This window comes from Aspergillus wentii (assembly GCF_001890725.1).
Source record: "Aspergillus wentii DTO 134E9 unplaced genomic scaffold ASPWEscaffold_10, whole genome shotgun sequence".
Lineage (NCBI taxonomy): Eukaryota > Fungi > Ascomycota > Eurotiomycetes > Eurotiales > Aspergillaceae > Aspergillus > Aspergillus wentii.
In genome coordinates, this window is record NW_024467841.1 from 649,563 (window position 1) to 666,765 (window position 17,203).

At 46.9% G+C, this 17,203-nt stretch overlaps 5 protein-coding genes across 5 annotated transcripts; 2 read left to right on the forward strand and 3 right to left on the reverse strand.

Annotated features, from left to right (window-relative positions):
* Nucleotides 1-574: 574 nt before the first annotated feature.
* ASPWEDRAFT_55445 (uncharacterized protein) lies at nucleotides 575-4,361 on the forward strand (the record flags this gene model as incomplete). The annotated part of the gene is made up of 10 exons (XM_040838211.1): nucleotides 575-661; nucleotides 716-886; nucleotides 937-1,089; nucleotides 1,142-1,222; nucleotides 1,274-1,926; nucleotides 2,353-2,385; nucleotides 2,504-2,594; nucleotides 2,732-3,229; nucleotides 3,305-4,031; nucleotides 4,144-4,361. The coding sequence occupies 10 exons, from the start codon at nucleotides 575-577 to the stop codon at nucleotides 4,359-4,361; spliced, it is 2,712 nt and encodes a 903-aa protein (XP_040683608.1).
* A 945-nt stretch (nucleotides 4,362-5,306) lies between these two features.
* Nucleotides 5,307-6,155, reverse strand: ASPWEDRAFT_165703 (aminoglycoside phosphotransferase family protein; the record flags this gene model as incomplete). Its single annotated transcript, XM_040829913.1, has 2 exons — nucleotides 5,783-6,155; nucleotides 5,307-5,725 (listed from the first exon to the last, which is right to left on the reverse strand). The coding sequence occupies exons 1-2, from the start codon at nucleotides 6,147-6,149 to the stop codon at nucleotides 5,307-5,309; spliced, it is 786 nt and encodes a 261-aa protein (XP_040683609.1). The 5' UTR covers nucleotides 6,150-6,155.
* A 1,617-nt stretch (nucleotides 6,156-7,772) lies between these two features.
* Nucleotides 7,773-8,621, forward strand: ASPWEDRAFT_143976 (CVNH domain-containing protein). Its single transcript, XM_040829455.1, has 3 exons — nucleotides 7,773-8,097; nucleotides 8,149-8,330; nucleotides 8,382-8,621. The coding sequence occupies exons 1-3, from the start codon at nucleotides 7,956-7,958 to the stop codon at nucleotides 8,388-8,390; spliced, it is 333 nt and encodes a 110-aa protein (XP_040683610.1). The 5' UTR covers nucleotides 7,773-7,955; the 3' UTR covers nucleotides 8,391-8,621.
* A 2,471-nt stretch (nucleotides 8,622-11,092) lies between these two features.
* On the reverse strand, nucleotides 11,093-12,178 carry ASPWEDRAFT_177668 (uncharacterized protein; the record flags this gene model as incomplete). Its single annotated transcript, XM_040831696.1, has 5 exons — nucleotides 11,093-11,172; nucleotides 11,225-11,333; nucleotides 11,385-11,598; nucleotides 11,646-11,932; nucleotides 11,984-12,178. The coding sequence occupies 5 exons, from the start codon at nucleotides 12,176-12,178 to the stop codon at nucleotides 11,093-11,095; spliced, it is 885 nt and encodes a 294-aa protein (XP_040683611.1).
* A 495-nt stretch (nucleotides 12,179-12,673) lies between these two features.
* ASPWEDRAFT_33155 (uncharacterized protein) lies at nucleotides 12,674-16,823 on the reverse strand (the record flags this gene model as incomplete). Its single annotated transcript, XM_040833743.1, has 8 exons — nucleotides 12,674-14,744; nucleotides 14,808-15,380; nucleotides 15,428-15,626; nucleotides 15,676-15,756; nucleotides 15,808-15,924; nucleotides 15,984-16,194; nucleotides 16,253-16,290; nucleotides 16,343-16,823. The coding sequence occupies 8 exons, from the start codon at nucleotides 16,821-16,823 to the stop codon at nucleotides 12,674-12,676; spliced, it is 3,771 nt and encodes a 1,256-aa protein (XP_040683612.1).
* Between the last annotated feature and the right edge of the window lie 380 nt (nucleotides 16,824-17,203).

Below are 17,203 nucleotides of genomic sequence, written 5' to 3' on the forward strand. Positions count from 1 at the left end.
TGGAAGTTCAGGACACGATCGATCAGAGATGATGACGGCCTTCTTCTAGCAGACGGTACATCCTCAACATACCAAGACTTCTTTATAACGATTTAGAGACTATCAAACCACTCGCACCTGGTCCACAAACGGAGATAATCCCTGTCACCACAGGGTCCGATGAGGTAAGCGGAAGCCAAGAGTTTGCAGAATTCAATGGTCATGCCCAGCGATGCAAATTATTGGGCTGTTAGGTTGTCGATCGGCCCCTGGTGGAACTGGAAGTAATTCTTGTCCCCACAGGGTCCGATGAGGTAAGCGGGACTTTCGGGGCTTAATATAGCCTAATTGGGATAATGCTGTATTTCAGCCATGTGCCGTACCTGACTTTCTACATAGGGTCAGTACGTGCGGATACTTAGGCAGTCGGATAGATCCGCACCTATAGCTTCGGACATGGTCGAATGAGAATTTAAATTGCTCCACGATGCATGTTGTGAAACGATAAAGCCGCCCAGTTCCTGCTGCAGAGGAAGATTCTGTCAATCGATACTCATCTATCCATACCCTTTCCGTCAACGAGCATTAACTCGAAATGCCACTCAATATTATCGTTGTTGGGGCAGGCCTGGGTGGTTTAGGTGCTGCCATTGCATTGAACCGTCAAGGGCACAATGTCACGGTCAGTATCTTTCTTACAGTTGACGAGGCAGTCATCTAACGCGACGGAGATAAGGTCATTGAAAAGTCCGGCTTTCTTAATGAGGTCGGTGCTGCCATCCACGTGGCCCCGAATGCGACTCGCATCTTGAAAGGCTGGGGGTGTAACCTGGACTGGTTACAGCCTGTTCACTGCGAGAAGCTGCAAGTCTGGGATGCGAACGGGAAGCTCCTATGGACGCCAATTGTAAGATTGCTTCTCGCTGACCTGCAAGAATTATATCCTGACACTGGTAGATCACGAAAGAGCAACGGAAGGCTTTGAATGTGAATGACGAATGGGTTTTGACCCATCGAGTGGACCTACACAATGCTCTGCGCACTACTGCCGCCCAGGTCATTGACGGCCGCAAGATTGATATACGACTCTCCCTACGGGTCTTGTCCGTGGTAAGTAGACGTCTATCTTTCGACCACAATGGCTAATCGAGTGCAACCAAAGGATGCGGAAAAGGGAGAAGTCATGCTTGAGGATGGAACCAAGTATGTCACCGACCTAGTCGTCGGTGCCGATGGTGTTCACGTGAGTAACCCTGAGATCGAGGTTAACAGAAGCCCAAATTAACATACACAGTCCCATTCCGTCCATGCCATCATGGGAGAAGACAGGGGCATCGTAAACACTGGCCAAAGCTGCTTCCGATTCTTGGTCCCCATCCAAAAGATGCACAACAACCCACTCACGTCTAGCCTTCTGGAAAGAATCGGGCTCAACGGCGTTCACGTCTTCTCAACCCAAGACCGCCGCCTCGTAGTGTATCCCTGCCGCCAGGGGCAGTTGCTCAATTGTGCCGGGATCTACCCGCCTAGTTCAGTGGAAGAGACTGGGATGGATGCTTCTTGGCATAATGCAGGAAGTGTCAGTCAATTGGTCAACACCTTTCGCGGTTTCGATGAGGACCTGCTCGAGTTGTGTCGAATGGCCGAGGATGTCAAGCTCTGGAGTCTAGCGTCTCGAGACCCGGCGCCTACGTTTGTCAAGGGCAAGCTTGCCTTGATCGGTGATGCAGCTCATCCCATGCTTCCTCACCAGGGTCAGGGCGCTGCGCAAGCCTTTGAAGATGCAGCCGCTCTCGCTGGGGTGTTGACAGCGAACACTACTCCAGAACAGTTACCGCAGCGTCTCGATATGTACAACAAGCTTCGGTATTCGCATTCAGTCACAGTCATGATGATGTCAAGAACCAACGACGAGCGACGGGCGGAAATGATGGATGAGCTCCGCCGGTACGTTCCTAACGCAGAGCTACCCAAGGACATGTTCGCCTTTACATGGCCATCAGATCCAGTGAAGCAGGCTGCGCAGCTTGTAGCAAGTGGATAGATGACAAGCCGGAGTCAATAGGTATGGTCACAAGGACAATCATTAGCTAAGCGGAGGTTCGGAATTGGCTGGATAAATAGGGCTAGGGTAGCTAGGCATCATGTGACACCAGCTGATGAACTACTGGCAATACTAAGATCTTAGCCTTGTCGGTGGACCTTGGCTGAAGTCAGTGTGGAGTAGCAATAATGGGAATTAAACAGGAGAAAGCTGAATTTTCGAGGCAAACTACGCCTTTGCTCTTTATCTTAAAAACTTTGTAGCTGTTCAATAATGAGTTCTCTCTTGCTATCCCCCGGTCTGCAAGCATGTCTCATCCTACTCCCAAGTTCACGGCTTGCGATGCGTGCTATCAACGGAAGGTAACTCCCTGTCTTCCACCCATTACGGACTTCGCTTCTAAGCTTCTCAGATCAAGTGCGACAGCGGACGTCCATGTAATTGGTGTCTCCACCAACAGTCCGACTGTACATACGTTAGGGCCAGGCCGCGGAAGCGGGGGCGTAATCCAGTCAGGCGAGTGGGTTTAGTCGAACGCATCAGGCGTATGGACGAGCGCAAGGAAGATGCTGTCGCGGATGGTGGGTCTTTCCTTGCCTTTGCATGTTCAGCTCACTAACCAATGCCCAAGCCAAGGGTACTGTGGAGGACCCCAGGTCCATCCCGCTTTTACTGCCACCAAGAATCATTCACTTTGCGGGGTGGGAGGTCGGAAATCTTCAGACTGGCGTGCCAAATCTGCTGCCAGAGGGTCTCCAATGGATCAAGTCTCGAACTGGGCTTTTACTTCCTTTCCCAACCTCACAACATGCACCCTGGGAAAAACCACATCCGTCAACACTAGGAAGAAGGGAGCCTGCACCGAAGCTGCCAACAAAGTCGATGCTGAAGAGGTTCCTTGACGTGCACATGCCCTCTCCTTTGCACCGGATCTTTCCTGTTGTTGACTCGCAGCTCTTTTCTCAGACCATTGAAGCTGCTTATTCGCATTCCAATTGGCCGCAAACACAGAACCAGAGCGCGCAGGCATGTATACTCACCTTTATGGCTTTGGTTTCGTCCCTGAATCATCTCGACCCTAGCTACAATGATACCCAACTTCCTTCTATACCCCGTGATGCTTACATTGCACATGCGAGTGCGGTTCTTCTGGCTATCATCCAGGAGCCTCCCAATCTCGATGCCCTGCAGACTGCTATTTCACTGGTAGTGCGCCCCTGCTGTAGCCCCGGCCCTAGCTTCTCCTTTTTCCTGGCTAACGACTCTCGTGTATCACACTAGGCACTTATCAGTATCCTCGCTGGTGAGGTACAAACAGCTATTCACTATACGTCCATTGCATCGCGCCTTTTAATAGCGTGCGGGGCTCACACAGCATCAGACGACATGGATTGCAATAGCAGTGTATCATCAACCGTCAGGAAACATCTCCGCAATCTATTCTGGTTTTGCTACACGCTCGACAAAGATTTGGCCATACGTACCGGACAGCCGCACTGCCTCAGGGACGAGGATTGCAACCTCGATATTCCTCCAATGTACAAGGAGAACCTCCACCTGTGTCTAGACTACTCCCCCACAACCGCCGGTACCAACATCGGTGGCCCTATTTTCCCATGTGACCTCCGTCTCAGCAAAATCAAGTCACAAACCTTTGCAGCTCTTTACTCCCACAAGGCTCTCCACAAGTCTGACGTCGACCTTCTCCGCTCAATACGCGAATTAGACGAAGAGCTCGAGCGTTGGAGAATATCTCTACCAGAACATCTTCGCCCGCAGCTCTCCTTTGCACCTAGACATTCCAAGCCGAAAAACACATACATCGTCCTCACATACATGAACTATTACTGTTGCGTGAACCTCATTCACCTCGCCGGTGGTCGATGCAGTGCCTGGCGCTCGACTGCCCCACAGCTGATGGGAATGTTAGATGGCCTCCACTCCAGCCTCTCACTCTCTCTCGAGGCAAGCCGTTCTCTGCTCCTTTTTCTAGACGATTCCGAGGCCCGTATAAGTGCTACAAGCTTCTGGTATATCAATCCTGCAAAACCCATCTTCGCTTCCACTTCCATCTCTGACAATCGCCGCTAGGTCCCTCCTCTTCTACCCGATGTCCGCAGTCATAACCATCTTCTGCAATCTGCTTCAGAACCTTCATGCGGACGGTGCAAGACATGATTTACACCTTTTGGCCCTGGCCGAAACGACCATAGCTCGTCTTTTCTTAAGACGCGATAGTGTTTTTGATCGAGTCAGTGATTTGCAGCCTGTAACAGAATTTATTTCTGGTTTGAGAGAATATGCTCAGAGGGCTATTGGGGAGCAATCATGCATATAAAGAATAGAGTATATGTCATGTGTTCAGTTGCTGCCTTTCTATATATATTACTAACTTACAGGGTGACTGCATGTAGTTTAGGTGATGTTTTTACATAGGCGGGCAAGTAGATGAGAAGTGTAAAATTAGTTGATTAGTTAATTAATTCACACATGGATCTAGATCAGCTCAAGGCCGATTATGTCGCGACATTATGTGGTATATCTAACCATTCATGATATAATACCCTAGCAGCCGGGGCAGTCTACGTACGCCAGTTGACCCCAGTGTCGGGTTGCCTCACTTTCTCTCCAGATGGCCGGCTGCTGGCGTCTGACTCGGAAATTAAACCATTAACCTCTGAGATCCTACCTTAGGCGCCTTTAAGTATACCCCACAGAGCCATTAGTTTTAGTTAAGTAAAGAACCGGCCTGAGAAGGGAGTCCTTCTGGGACCTCGGAGCAAACGACAGTATGGATGCTATTAAATTGCAATGGCTGTGTGAGAAACGAGGTGAACGTTATTCTTTGAAAATGCTTTTTTGTCCGGAGTGTTTTCGAGGTTACAAACACAAGCTATCCTTTATGTAAAGAACCAGAAAGAAAAAAAGAGCAAAAACATACGATAGGAGCACGTATGGTGGTCACTCAACCTCTGCTTATTTATGGGCCATTCGCAGCCCTATCTAATCAGCCTACCCTTCACCCACCTGGGTGTTTTTCACTATACACATAGAAAGCGCATTTTCACAATTTAGTGAAAGATAAGGTTTAAACAATGGGTAATATTATAAATACTATACTAGGTATTATACCTCTTTACCCAATTTTCTTATATAAATCTACATATAGGGGTGTAAATCCTTTGTTCCTGAGAGCGTGACACTGAGAATGTATCTATTTTTTGAACAACACTACAAATAAACCTTATACCTGAAGGTGTGTCTATCCACTTTATTTCCCTACCTAGTAGAAGATAGAAGAATATACCACCTGCATCATGAGAAACTCCACTGAGTGTTGATCCAGAATATCAGGCACAAGTTCAAGCCAGTCAGGTTTGAACCTACAGGCGATTGTAGCATTGCAGAAATCCCAGAACTCCGGATACCATCCAGCGCTTTCCCAGTCCAGTAAAGTGATCTTAAACACTGGGCATCCGTCACGATCTCCTAGCCTTTCAACCATAATAGTTTTTGGCTGAAGGTCACCGTGGGTGAAAACAGTGCGGTGGCTGTTCAGGGTCCGATTAAACATATTCCGCAACAATTGAATGTACTGGCTTGATTCTGTCTGGCGAAGTTTCTCAATAATAGCAAGATTCATGTCTTCCTGGTTTTCGAAAGGACCTGAAATCTTAGGATCTAGACCTTCACTCCAGAGCACTCCATCAAGATAAGGCCGGCGATTCAACATAAAAAGGTAATCTGGTGGCTGTATACTCCGTAGCTCCGTGATAGCATCTTTAATCAAGTTGCATATTGTAGCTTTTTCCACTGGCTTAAGGGATGGCAATAATTTTTGAAGGGTATCACCAGGGAGATATTGCATAATAATATAAGCCTTGTTGGTGTTGGGGTCCCTGAACGCTGCGTGGACTTTTGGGACTGGAACTTTGCTGTTTGCTGCGAGAGACCTCATATTTTCAGCCTCTATCAGGGTCACGCCGTGACCCAGTTTCACTGCGAAACGCTCGTTTACCCGGACGACTTTCGCGGATGTGTCTGGCGTGCTTATGACTTCCGTCGCGGCCTCGATCTCTGCGACAGTTGGGAGGCGAATGGCCTCAGAATCGGTTTCTCTTGACATCCTATGACAAAACTAGGCTCTGTAATATGTCAAGAAAGGAAGAGGGGTATGGCACACGTTGAAGTGGGTTGAAGTTGGATTTGAAGTGGACGCTTTGTTGATCTTGGTGTTAGAATCACATGATTCATAAGAGTGTGTCGGAAATACAGACGTCTCCTTTCTACATACCTTTTGATGAGGATCAATGTGTTGTTATAGATATTACCTATTAACTAAATCTATAGTTTTCTAAAATTCCTATTTCTTAATATTATATTAAAAGCGTCTTAAAGTACTTCTGTATTTCAGATATTCTTATAATAATTTTAAACCCCTAAAAATATATATAAACACTCTCAGAACAAATATATATTTAATTAGTATAGAAATAACTTACGATATCTGATGGTTGAGATATCAGACTCTTTAAAAGGCCTATTTTATATGCAATACAAAGGTGGGCAGCTCGGTGTCTTGCGCAGCTCGCTGTCCGATTACGTTACGATTTCTGATTGCACATCGATATAACCAAGTTTTAAGATCATGTTTATTTCTATATAGTTCCCAGCTGATAAAAAGATAGTATTTACAACCACAGGGTGTGGAGAGCAGGGCTTCCTATCTACTCATTCTATCTATTTAGTTATACTTAAGCCATATACAAACCTTAAGAGCTTTGAGAACGTGAGTTTCAGTTAAAGGAAAGAGAAGAACTGTTATAAGAGAAACAACTTTAGGAAAGAGAGGTAGAGCTTATGGAAAGGTGGGTAAGGTTATAAGAGAGACTAACCTATAACTTGTTAGCAGGTGCAGTGCACTTGCCATTTAACGCGGGATCTTATTGCGCCCGCAGGTGTGGTGCCAGACAGACTATATACTAGGCAGCCACTGCCGCATCAGCTGCTATGAGAGTATTGAACAGACAGATGTCTTTCTGAGATGAATCATCAGTATAAATTACTGTCTAATAAAGGCAATTACAGAAATTAATCGAAAGAACGGACCAGAGAACTCCGTGGTAGGTTAGGATCAACAAACAGCTGCCGAACCTCATGGAATTGACCTGAACACGATGATAGCCACAATTAGAACAGTTCTTAGGCGAGCAACTGTATCGAGTTAGACCATCTCCACATACGGGCGGTTATGTCCAATTGCTGATGTTGTGCTAGTGATGGATAGTATCCGTTATTATGTCATTAAATGTGGCGAGCTGAATAGATAACCCGCACCGTCATGTATACCCGATATATTCAGCTAGCCATGATTGTAGCTGAGTGCCAGAGAGTCATAGAATCATTGTGGTTGGGTCAGGCTAGTGGCTGTGAGGTTCAGATGAAAAATCGATCTGCAGTGTCTGCCCCTCACCCACGAGTAGGACGAATGAGCTATCAAACCGATAATCGGAAAATGATGCAAAATTCCACCTTAATTTTTCAATTGGCCAGTACCGTCGACTATGTGATGTGATTTACATGACACGTCATTTCAGCTCTATCATAATTCTTCAGCCGCGGTGGGTCAGGCGGTGATGCTTGAATGTGAATGGCTGTGGATGGCCTCATTTGACGAGCTGGATGGCTGAGAGCTGAAATAGGTATCTGTTCATGAGACTGATTGGGCTCTGGATATCCTACCAGGTCCCTCAGAGCGAGACTGTCTACTAAATTGAATCAGCTCAGCGCTAACTGGAGATCCGCCCTGGAGGGGTAGAAGTGTTATATAAACCCCATTCTTTCCGGGGGATTGAGAGTCATTCAAGTCACCACTCTCTCACTCTTCCACAACTCTTTTTATTCAATTTCTATTCCAATCCACACAAACACAATGGGTTTCGCTGAGACTTCCCGTAACATTCGCATTGAGCAACAGAATGGCAGCACCTGGCTCTATGCCGAATCCGAAACTAGATCCGGCGAATGGGTCGACTCCAGCATCAACCTCGATGAGGTGATTGGCAACGATGACGGTATGCGTTCTTTTCATGGCAATAGAATGATCGTTGCTGACAATCCACCAGGCTGGTTCAGCCGTGACACCAACAATTTCACTGCGAGCGCTCAAGATATCCATTTGGAGGAGCGTGATGATGGCCCTTGGCTAGTTGCCGAGTTGCCCACGCGCGACCAAGGATCCCGTGGATCCCAGGGTATCAACTTGAACCTTCATATTGACAACATCAACGGCGAGCTCGAATGGATCGTAAGTATTCTCAATGGGGTTGATCCAGCCGCAGACTAACGAGTTTAACAGCCTGAATAAATAAATCCCTTCTCCACGACAACGAGGTAGTTAGAGGTCTGAATATATGAAATGACTAAATCAAATTAAGAATCAATTGTACCGTAGAACACCCTAGAAGCTAATAATATTACCTAGATAGATAAATACCTTATCGGAATGCCTTTACTATCCGTGGCATCCGCCTTTGCCAAATTCTGCTTGAAACTTCCTAAACGCCGTCTTGATCCTCTTTACACAGCGTCGCAGCCGCGTACAACCTAGACGAAGAATAATCAAAATCCTTAAATTTCACACAGTGAGACCGTCTTCCTGATTACGTCTGTATAATCCTTTGATTGTGGGACTGTGAGGTAAAGCTAGCTTTACGATCATGAAGTCATCCTGGAGGGTGCAATGTCATGAAGTTTCATAATTCAGCATATGCTAAGTGGCTAAGATGCCGTACAAAGAGGTAACATGTTACTGAACAGGGAGCTAGGCTATATCAGACGCAGACGTTCGCAGAATCAAGTCGATTGCAATCGTGAAACTGATTAGTATCCTAATTATAGGGCGCCCAGCGTTTTATCTCACTTGATTATTATTATCAACCTCCCCACCTTTCTCGCTTGCACTTGAGGAATGCTTTCATGGCACCCGGTTTGATACACTGGAAATCTTATGTTTGCATTCTACATATTGGTTACTTTCCAATCCTGGTGTTTCCTGGATCGCTTGTAGTTCTTAATGTGGCGCAACGATGTATGGTAAATTATTTGACTGAAACATTTACATAGTCCGATATAGGCCCTAAATTTACTACTGCAAGTTCTAGGTGACAAAGTCGTCTTTCTAACTCAGTTATAAGGTACAGCCTTATTAACAGACCACTAGTTGCACCTTTTCAGATCAATCTTGCCCCAAAGTCTCAATGATAGAACCAAACAAATGTTTCCCATCGCTTCAGTAGCTGAAATCATGAGTGTACTCGTGAATGTGAAGGCTGCTGCTGCAAGTGCCCGCATTTTTCTGATAGGAAGTAGTGTCCGTAGCATTGGTGTTAGCCACTTTAGAAGAGGTACTATGGCCTGACCCAGCAGTCTAAACCTCTAGACCAGGCATAGGATAGTCCTTATAGCCACTGTAAATACTGAAGTTAAATAAGGGGTTATCTTTCTTATAAGCGCTGGGAAACTCTATAGTATTCTACTAGGTACCTATATACTATGTTATATACTATTTATAGTATATTAAATAGTATTCCTATCTGTAAAGCACCAGGAGCCGGAGGTGCGTGGATTGGTAATTTTGGTTGCGAGTCGCCTGCGTACTATGAGCGAGAACCCTGCGTGGTTAAACGTATGGGTGGTATTGCTTAAAATCGATCGCTTGCCCTGCAGTCATCTGTTGTGCAGTCTTCTAAATACAGTCTCGTTTAGCTATAGTCACGTGGTTCAGGGAACCCGCCTAGACCTCGCCGTGAGGTCGCCGTCAGGTCGCTGCCGGGTTCCGGGGTGTGGCACTATCACATGATATGGGTAGTTATTAGATAGTGGTTATAAAGAGCATTATTATAGTAAATTGTAATTCTCTATAATAAGAATATCCATTTCCTTTGACCGCCTGATTCTGCCTGGTACGGTCACTGATAAGGGTGCCGTAACAATAAGGTAAGATTAATATAGTTATTAAAATATACCTAGAGTTTTTAATAATTTATATAAAAATCCCTGGCTAATATACTGATATTAGGCTTTTCTTGGGTTCTAGTGATTTATATAGCTTTAGAGATATATTTCTCTTCTTTAGCATTAAATTTAGCTATGATAGTGGTGTATGGGAGGTTGAATAGCCTTAAATTTATTATTTACATGGGATTTATCGTATGGGTGTGGCAGACCAATACGCTGAAAGGGGCGTGGGTCTGCTGACTTAAGAGACGGCTATTGTATTTTCTCTCTCTCTTCATACTAGAATACTAGAATTCAGTTGAATTACTACATATACGTTTTCACTACGCGTATTTTGAGTGTGTCACAACTCTGGTAAATTTTGGTGCAATACTCTTACTGGAAAAAAAAAAAAAAAAAAAAAAAAGGAAGGTTTATCACATACAGAGTATAGTAAAACCGTGTGATATTGTAAGTTTGCGGCATTCTGCCTTCAGTATATATAGTCATGTGATAGTCATGTGTTGCTCCTAAGGAAGATAAAGATAGAAAGAGAAGCCATAGAAAGGAACCTAAAACAATAAGAACTTAGTAATAAGGGCTCACGGCCTATTTATTGGCATCTGGATGCCTAATATTTTCTAGTTTCTGATAAAAACCATCTATTTCATGGGGTGGTGAGTATTAATCACCCCTTAGTGAGCCCATATCACCCCCTAGTGGTCAGATGTATAGAGTTCACACCCCTCTCACCAGCACTCACCCTAATATCTGCTATAATGGTTTAGAGGGCAGAAAGGCTCATTTACTACTTATTAAGCGCAATATGTGGCTTAAGTACGGCTGAGCGGACGGGAAGCCCTGTTCTCCACACCCTGTGGTCGTATGTACTGAACACATCTCAGTGGAGGGTTATATCTTAGGTAAAATACTTTAGAGATCTCCGCGGAAATGTTGAAGCTTTGAGGGGGAAATGAACCAGAGTTGAAATTACTTCAGTTTGTATGTTAAATTTCACATTCACATCTATTAAAGTTTGTATATATCCGGATGCAGAAAGGCTGTCAGTCATCACAAAGTACCTTGTCCACTCAGAGTCCGATTCCTTGACAGAATGCTCTGCCCAGTCTCATTGCTGTCCAATTGAGAGCCTGCAAGATGTGAGTAAGTCATGCAGCAATAATAGCAGAAGATAGTAAATACCTGCCCATCCTCCATGTTGTGAGAACCACCGAGTCCGTAGCTTATCCAGTGCTGTTTTGAAATCGTCGAGGATAATGGTATCGCATAGACATTTGAAGATGAAGCATAGCTGCATATATTAGCGGTTGATTTATACATCTCTCATCTTCCGGTTGAATACCTTCCAAAATGGATTGATGCCCGTTGTCATGTCACCGTCGAGAACACCAGTCACACTCAGAATATCAAGGATGATAAAGATAATCGTCAGACACATGGAGACGAGCATGATGCCGAACCGAGGACTCTGGCGCACCAACTCGACGAAGCCGAAGCTGTATTGCGTCTTGATCACCCAGACAAAGCTGCAGGTGGTGTATATCCACCAGGGATCGCTGCAAAATTAGAAATAATCCTATGAAGAGAGAATGCTCTGTCCTACCGGAAAAGAGGTTCCCAAGGGCGAACCTTTAAGTAGAGCTGATTGATGTTATTAAAGTAGGTGAAGTTGGCGTATATCTCGAGCACCCAGTACGGCTGGACAAGAGCGACAGTGCCAATGTAAATGATTGATCCTATTCGGCTGAGGAACGGCCGGTTCTTCATCCACGCGACGACATTGTGCAGATTCCAGGAGATGATCAGCCCGATGGTCGTGGCGGCGAGATACCAGCCGTACGCGGGTTCAGGAACAAATATGAAAGTCCCTTGTGGCATGGCAAGAATCAACTACGATCGCATTAGTAAAAGGTATATGAACTGCCGTTGGTAGATGTATACCTCGAGGAAAATCAGTTTGTGAAGCAAAACACCGCGTCGCATGTTGGCGGTGGTGATGGCGGCCATGATGAGCAGAGACCCGACCATGAGGCCTTGCGACCAGCTCTCCAGGATCAAGTCATCTGGGTCGTCGATTGGACGATGGATGTTTCGCTTGCCATTGCGATAGATGGCATCGATGTTCAAGGCCGGCATACTTAATCCATCGGTCGTGATACATGGAGGTTGGTGGAGTTAGACATGTACGGCTGGCAGAAATGGCAGTTTCTCAAGGCGGGGTGTGACTGCACCCGGAAATGGCATTTAAGATTTAATAGTAAGTTTATACAGAGTTTCTCGTGTGGCGAATTGGGCCATTTTGACTTTTGGAAGGAATGCGGGGAGAGCGAATTCCGGGCCGGAACCAGAATACGGGGAAGGATTTGGAGTTGATCTACAGACGGAGAAAAGGAGGTCGGGCTAGACCTCAGAATTGCCAAAAATGGTGCAGGAAAAACCATGGTTTATTGATTACCCATGTAGGTATATACGGATGGAAATCGTGAAATTGAGGAATATATACAAAAAGTCGCAGAAACATACAACAACAGGGATTCGCGGGTGGTCACCCACGTAGGGTATTTAGAACCATGACTGATTCTCTGGTATAGACGTGGGAATCTTAGAAAAGTCATGACATGAACGGTAAATCTAGACTGCAGATCCAATAGAATCGCCGAGATTCTGGTATGCTGCTTCCAAGACCGACTGTGGCAGAGAAAATCTCTTGACGGTCTTTTCGAGGAATCGGGTGGCATCGTCGTGGGTACTGTTCGCGATGGCGACAAGCACCTTATCCGTGATGGGGAGGGTGTTCCCATGCAACTCGCACAGATACTCAAACACAGAAGGACCCCAATGGGGATTCTCAGCGGCCCTTAACACCACGTTCTCTGTGATGGGGATATCCGAGCCACCGTTGCGGATAAGCAATTGCAGCATTTCAACCGGATTGTTCTCTCTTGACGCAGCGATTTCCAGCGCTGTCTCGGATACAACAAAGCCTGGATGTTGTCGGACCAGGACCATCTTCGTCATATTGATTCCGGATTCGAGATTCCCAGCCAGTGTCTGGATGACATTCGCGGTCAAGGGTGTGCTTGGGGCAAGTTCGGCAAGCAAACATTGCATGATTTCCTGTCCACGGGGATTACTTGCGGCGGCAGTCAAGATATTCTCGTTAATCTCGGCGCCGGGCTGTCGTTTTTCGAAGATAAACCGAATCATTCCTGCCCGTGAGCCCTTCGCAACTGCTGATATTAACACTCCCTCGGTGATTGGGATGTCACTTCCACGAGCCTGCAGGAGAAGGTCCATGACTTTCCAGTCTGCATTAGCGACGATATACGAAATAACCTCGTCACCCAGAGGAAGCTCAGCCCCCCGTTTCTTCAAAAGGATATCCATCACGCCGAGCTTCTTGGAAAAGGACATCATAAGCGAGGGGGTGATTTGTACATCGTCGTTGCACTTCTCGAAAAGCATTCGCATGATTTCCTCCGGACGGCTGGAACCGATCACTGCTTTCAAAACATCGTCCATGGCCAGGGTAAATGGCTTCTCGAGCCAGAAAAGCAACATTTCGAGGATTTCCGGCCCCGAAGACGGGTTTTGAACGATCCGATTCACGATATCTTTATCGACGACATCCTCGGATTCTTCGGATGCACTTCGCAGCGCACCTATCTCCCAGAAGATGTCAAAGACGGTCTGTAACGTCTCTATTCCGATAACGCGAAGATCGATGGATCCGAAAATGTGCTGGACTGATGCTTTGGGGATGGTAATTTCGTACCCTAGCATGTATTTCAGGATATCCACGTGACCGTATTTGACAGCCTCGGTCAATGCATTTTGCTCTCCAGATGCATCAAATGACGCCAAAGGATCTGATCCCTCCGCAAGCAGAGCCTGCACAGGGCGGTAGAATCCCATCTTTGAGGCTTGACAGATTGCCGGGTGGCACTGCTCGAGTGTTTTGTGCCATGGGTTATCCTGAGCAGAGTATCGACCCGGGGATATCCGCATCCAATTATAGTATATGTTGGGCTCGCAGAAGATATGACTGACCTTGCCTACTAGCTCCGGGTGGATATTGGCCAGGGCAGCCACATGAAGGTACCAGTGCCTTGCCGAATAGACTAACATGGGCTGATTCATAGCGATCTCCTCGGTCAAGATCCCATCCTTGGTAGAAAGCAGAAGGTCAACTGTTTGCTTGGCCAAGGCAGTGTGGCCTTCCTCCTCCGTGAACCGACACGGATGGTTTTCTCTTGAGTCTTCTTCAGGATCTTCTTCGGCATCTTCATCGGGGTTTTCTTCGGGTACTTCTTCAGGAAGTTCTTCGGGATCTTCCTCCAAATCTTCTTCATCTTCTTCGGGGACGATCTGTATTACGAGGAATTCCTTGATCGACAAATGAGCCAGTCTGATCAGGCCATCTTTGACGGTGACCAGAGAAGGGTTGCAGATCTTGACAAGATCTGCGGCGGGAAAGTCCACTGCGGCTGCAACGGTTTTCGGTTCGAGTGGCATAGGTGAAAGACACAGGAGCATAAAGATCGAGCGCGCCTTTTCATGGTCGCTCTGTTGGATCCTGCCTAGAGCTTCTTGATACGCATCCTCGAGATTTTTTGGAATCGTCTGGAGGGCATTCTCGATCTGCTCGTTGGTATCACATTGCGCGAATCGTTGAATTTGCAAATCAGCCCATTTAAAATGCCTGTTCAGCCAGCCATATGTCAGTGACCCTTTATGCGCGAAGTAATGAATAACAAGAATGTACCTTTGTCCAGTTTGCAGGATCCCATCGATGATTTGGGTTCGTGTTTGCTGATCGAATTTATCGAAGATTCCCTCGCCAACTTTAGCGCGAAGAAAAGTTCCCACATCTTCTGATTGACGGGTGTCCACGTTGAGTGCTGGAAATTCTCCCAGCTTGGCGTGTATATCTTCCTCCGGCCGACTCGTTGCGAGAATATGCAGCTTGTTCTTATGTTGCTCGACAAGATCCACCAAAAGTGATAGAATTGTCTGTCTCTCCTTGCGTCGCGGTTCATCCGGGCATTCGTCTAATGCATCCAGCACCAGAAAAGTCTCACCGGGGACATTTGAGAGCACGTCATGCAGAACTTTTGATAATGTTTTCCCATCGGGCTCAGTTCCTCGAGAGCTGTGCTCCTCCCAGATTTCGGTTACTGATGGTGCCAGTGGCTTCTGGCTGAACTGTCGAATCAAGCACCTGATCAAGCTCTCCGGACTCTGCGTTTGGCGATTGTCGAATTGGAAGTACCAGTATGCAAACGATCTCGATGCATCCTCTTCACAGAATTGCTGGATATCCCGGATGGCAGTAGAACTGAAGACGGTTAGTGTGAGTTTTCGCGCGGATGGATACTTGTCTACCTGAGGACAGATTTGCCACAGCCCGATGCTCCATGCAGCCATAAGATGCTTCCGGGCGAAGCCTTCCAGCCCTTGTAATGGCCTGAATTGAGAAACCAGTTCCCAGTTTCGGGGGTTCGAGCTTCCTGCATTTCGTTCTGGACTTTCGAATAGTCTGCAGTAGACATCCATTCGACGATATTTTCGTATTCTTCCACACCTGGAATTGTCAGTCTGATAAACCGTGGTTTGGTCTGGCAAAGTCATACTCGAAGTTTTGGATCGAACACTCTTGCGGTCGATGGACTGATCAATCTTGGCCAGTATGTTCTCAGCAACCTCCCGGGCATCTGTCAGACATCAGCACGGTTCGAACACTTCCAGAATGAGAATTAATTTACGGGGGTCATTGCTGGGGCTGGTCCACTTTTCAGCGCCGAGCCCCTTCTTTTCTACACTTGCTTTGAGTTGCGACAGTGGCTGATCGGCAATTGCAGCGACACTCGTAAGTCCATTACCTTTGGGTTTGTCAGCCTGCTCTTTGCTATATCATGACAATCTGGTTCTATGAACATACCAGCAGGGTTCTGTTCCCGAAGCTTGTTCACTTCTGCTGAATAGTCGAGGAGGGCAGTGTAAACGCCCAGAAGCGCATCGTCCAGCTTTTGATTGCTGCCAATTTCGCCTCGGCGATGCGAATCAACCGGGGTGAAAAAGGCAAGAGCATCAGCGAGATACTGTGATGCAGCAAGAGCGGCATCTCGCCGATGGATATGAGGTTGCACCATCTGCCTCCTGATCAGCTCAAGCACACGAGGCAAAGAACAGACTGCCATGGATTCTTACCAACAATCCAAGTGAAACAATTCTCCATGCAGCCGATGCTAGACCCTGTTCAGCAGATATCCCTTTTAGTAATATCGAGAGGCAACTCACCATGACCGGCAGGATCAAAGGAAGCCCACGTCGCGATGGCATCCTTGGCCTGGATCGCCGAGATTAAAATCTTCCTGGCCGCATCACGAACATCGACATGATTCCCATCGTGAGTTCTGATCCGCAGTGCCTCCTTCGCCCACTCTGCGTATTTCTGCTCCGTTTGCTGGATCACATCATCGATCGCAGCGGCCGTCGAAGCGCCCTCATGCACAGATACGTATTTTTTACAGTCATCACTCAGCGCATCAAACGCCTCCTGCCAGAGATCGCGTCTGACCGGCTTCTCATCCACGTGGGCTGGTGGAGACGCGTCTTGCTTAACAGGCGCAGGCGGCGATATCGGTGTCTTGGGCGTCGCTGGCTTCTGCGCAACCTGGCCACTTGCCGGGCGAGGCAATTGACGCAGCGCGACGGGGCTGGGCGGGACTTGGTGCCCGTCCGCTCTGTCCGACTTGCAGCAGCAGAGCCTCTTGAGCATGTTGGCAGCGCTGGAGCATCCGAGAGTGAGGTCCAGGTTGGTTGTTCATTTAAACGCACAGCTGGGCTGCGCAGCCGCAGGTGAGCTCCGAAAAGATTTCAGCTATCGGCAGTGGGCCTCGTGCTCCACTGCTGCATGAGGCGGGAAATTGCTCCTGCAGATCGGTCGTTAGTGGCTCGCGCGGAGATACTAGTTGGGAGGAGCTCAGTTGAGGACATTTCAAATGTAGCATCACTATCTATATACCTATTAGTTTTATTGAAATGTGCATCTATAATGATAGAAATGGTATAAAGAATCATACAGGGTGGTTGTTCATATTGATAGGTGGAGTGAGTTGAAACAAACACAGCAGCAATTATAAATAGTCAGCACGCCTC

Bases quoted from the DNA above. Each gene is read 5' to 3' on its own strand.
- ASPWEDRAFT_143976 (XM_040829455.1), top strand. From the start codon at position 7,956: ATGGGTTTCGCTGAGACTTCCCGTAACATTCGCATTGAGCAACAGAAT. The intron at 8,098-8,148 runs GTATGCGTTCTT...ACAATCCACCAG, and splicing joins GGTGATTGGCAACGATGACG to GCTGGTTCAGCCGTGACACC.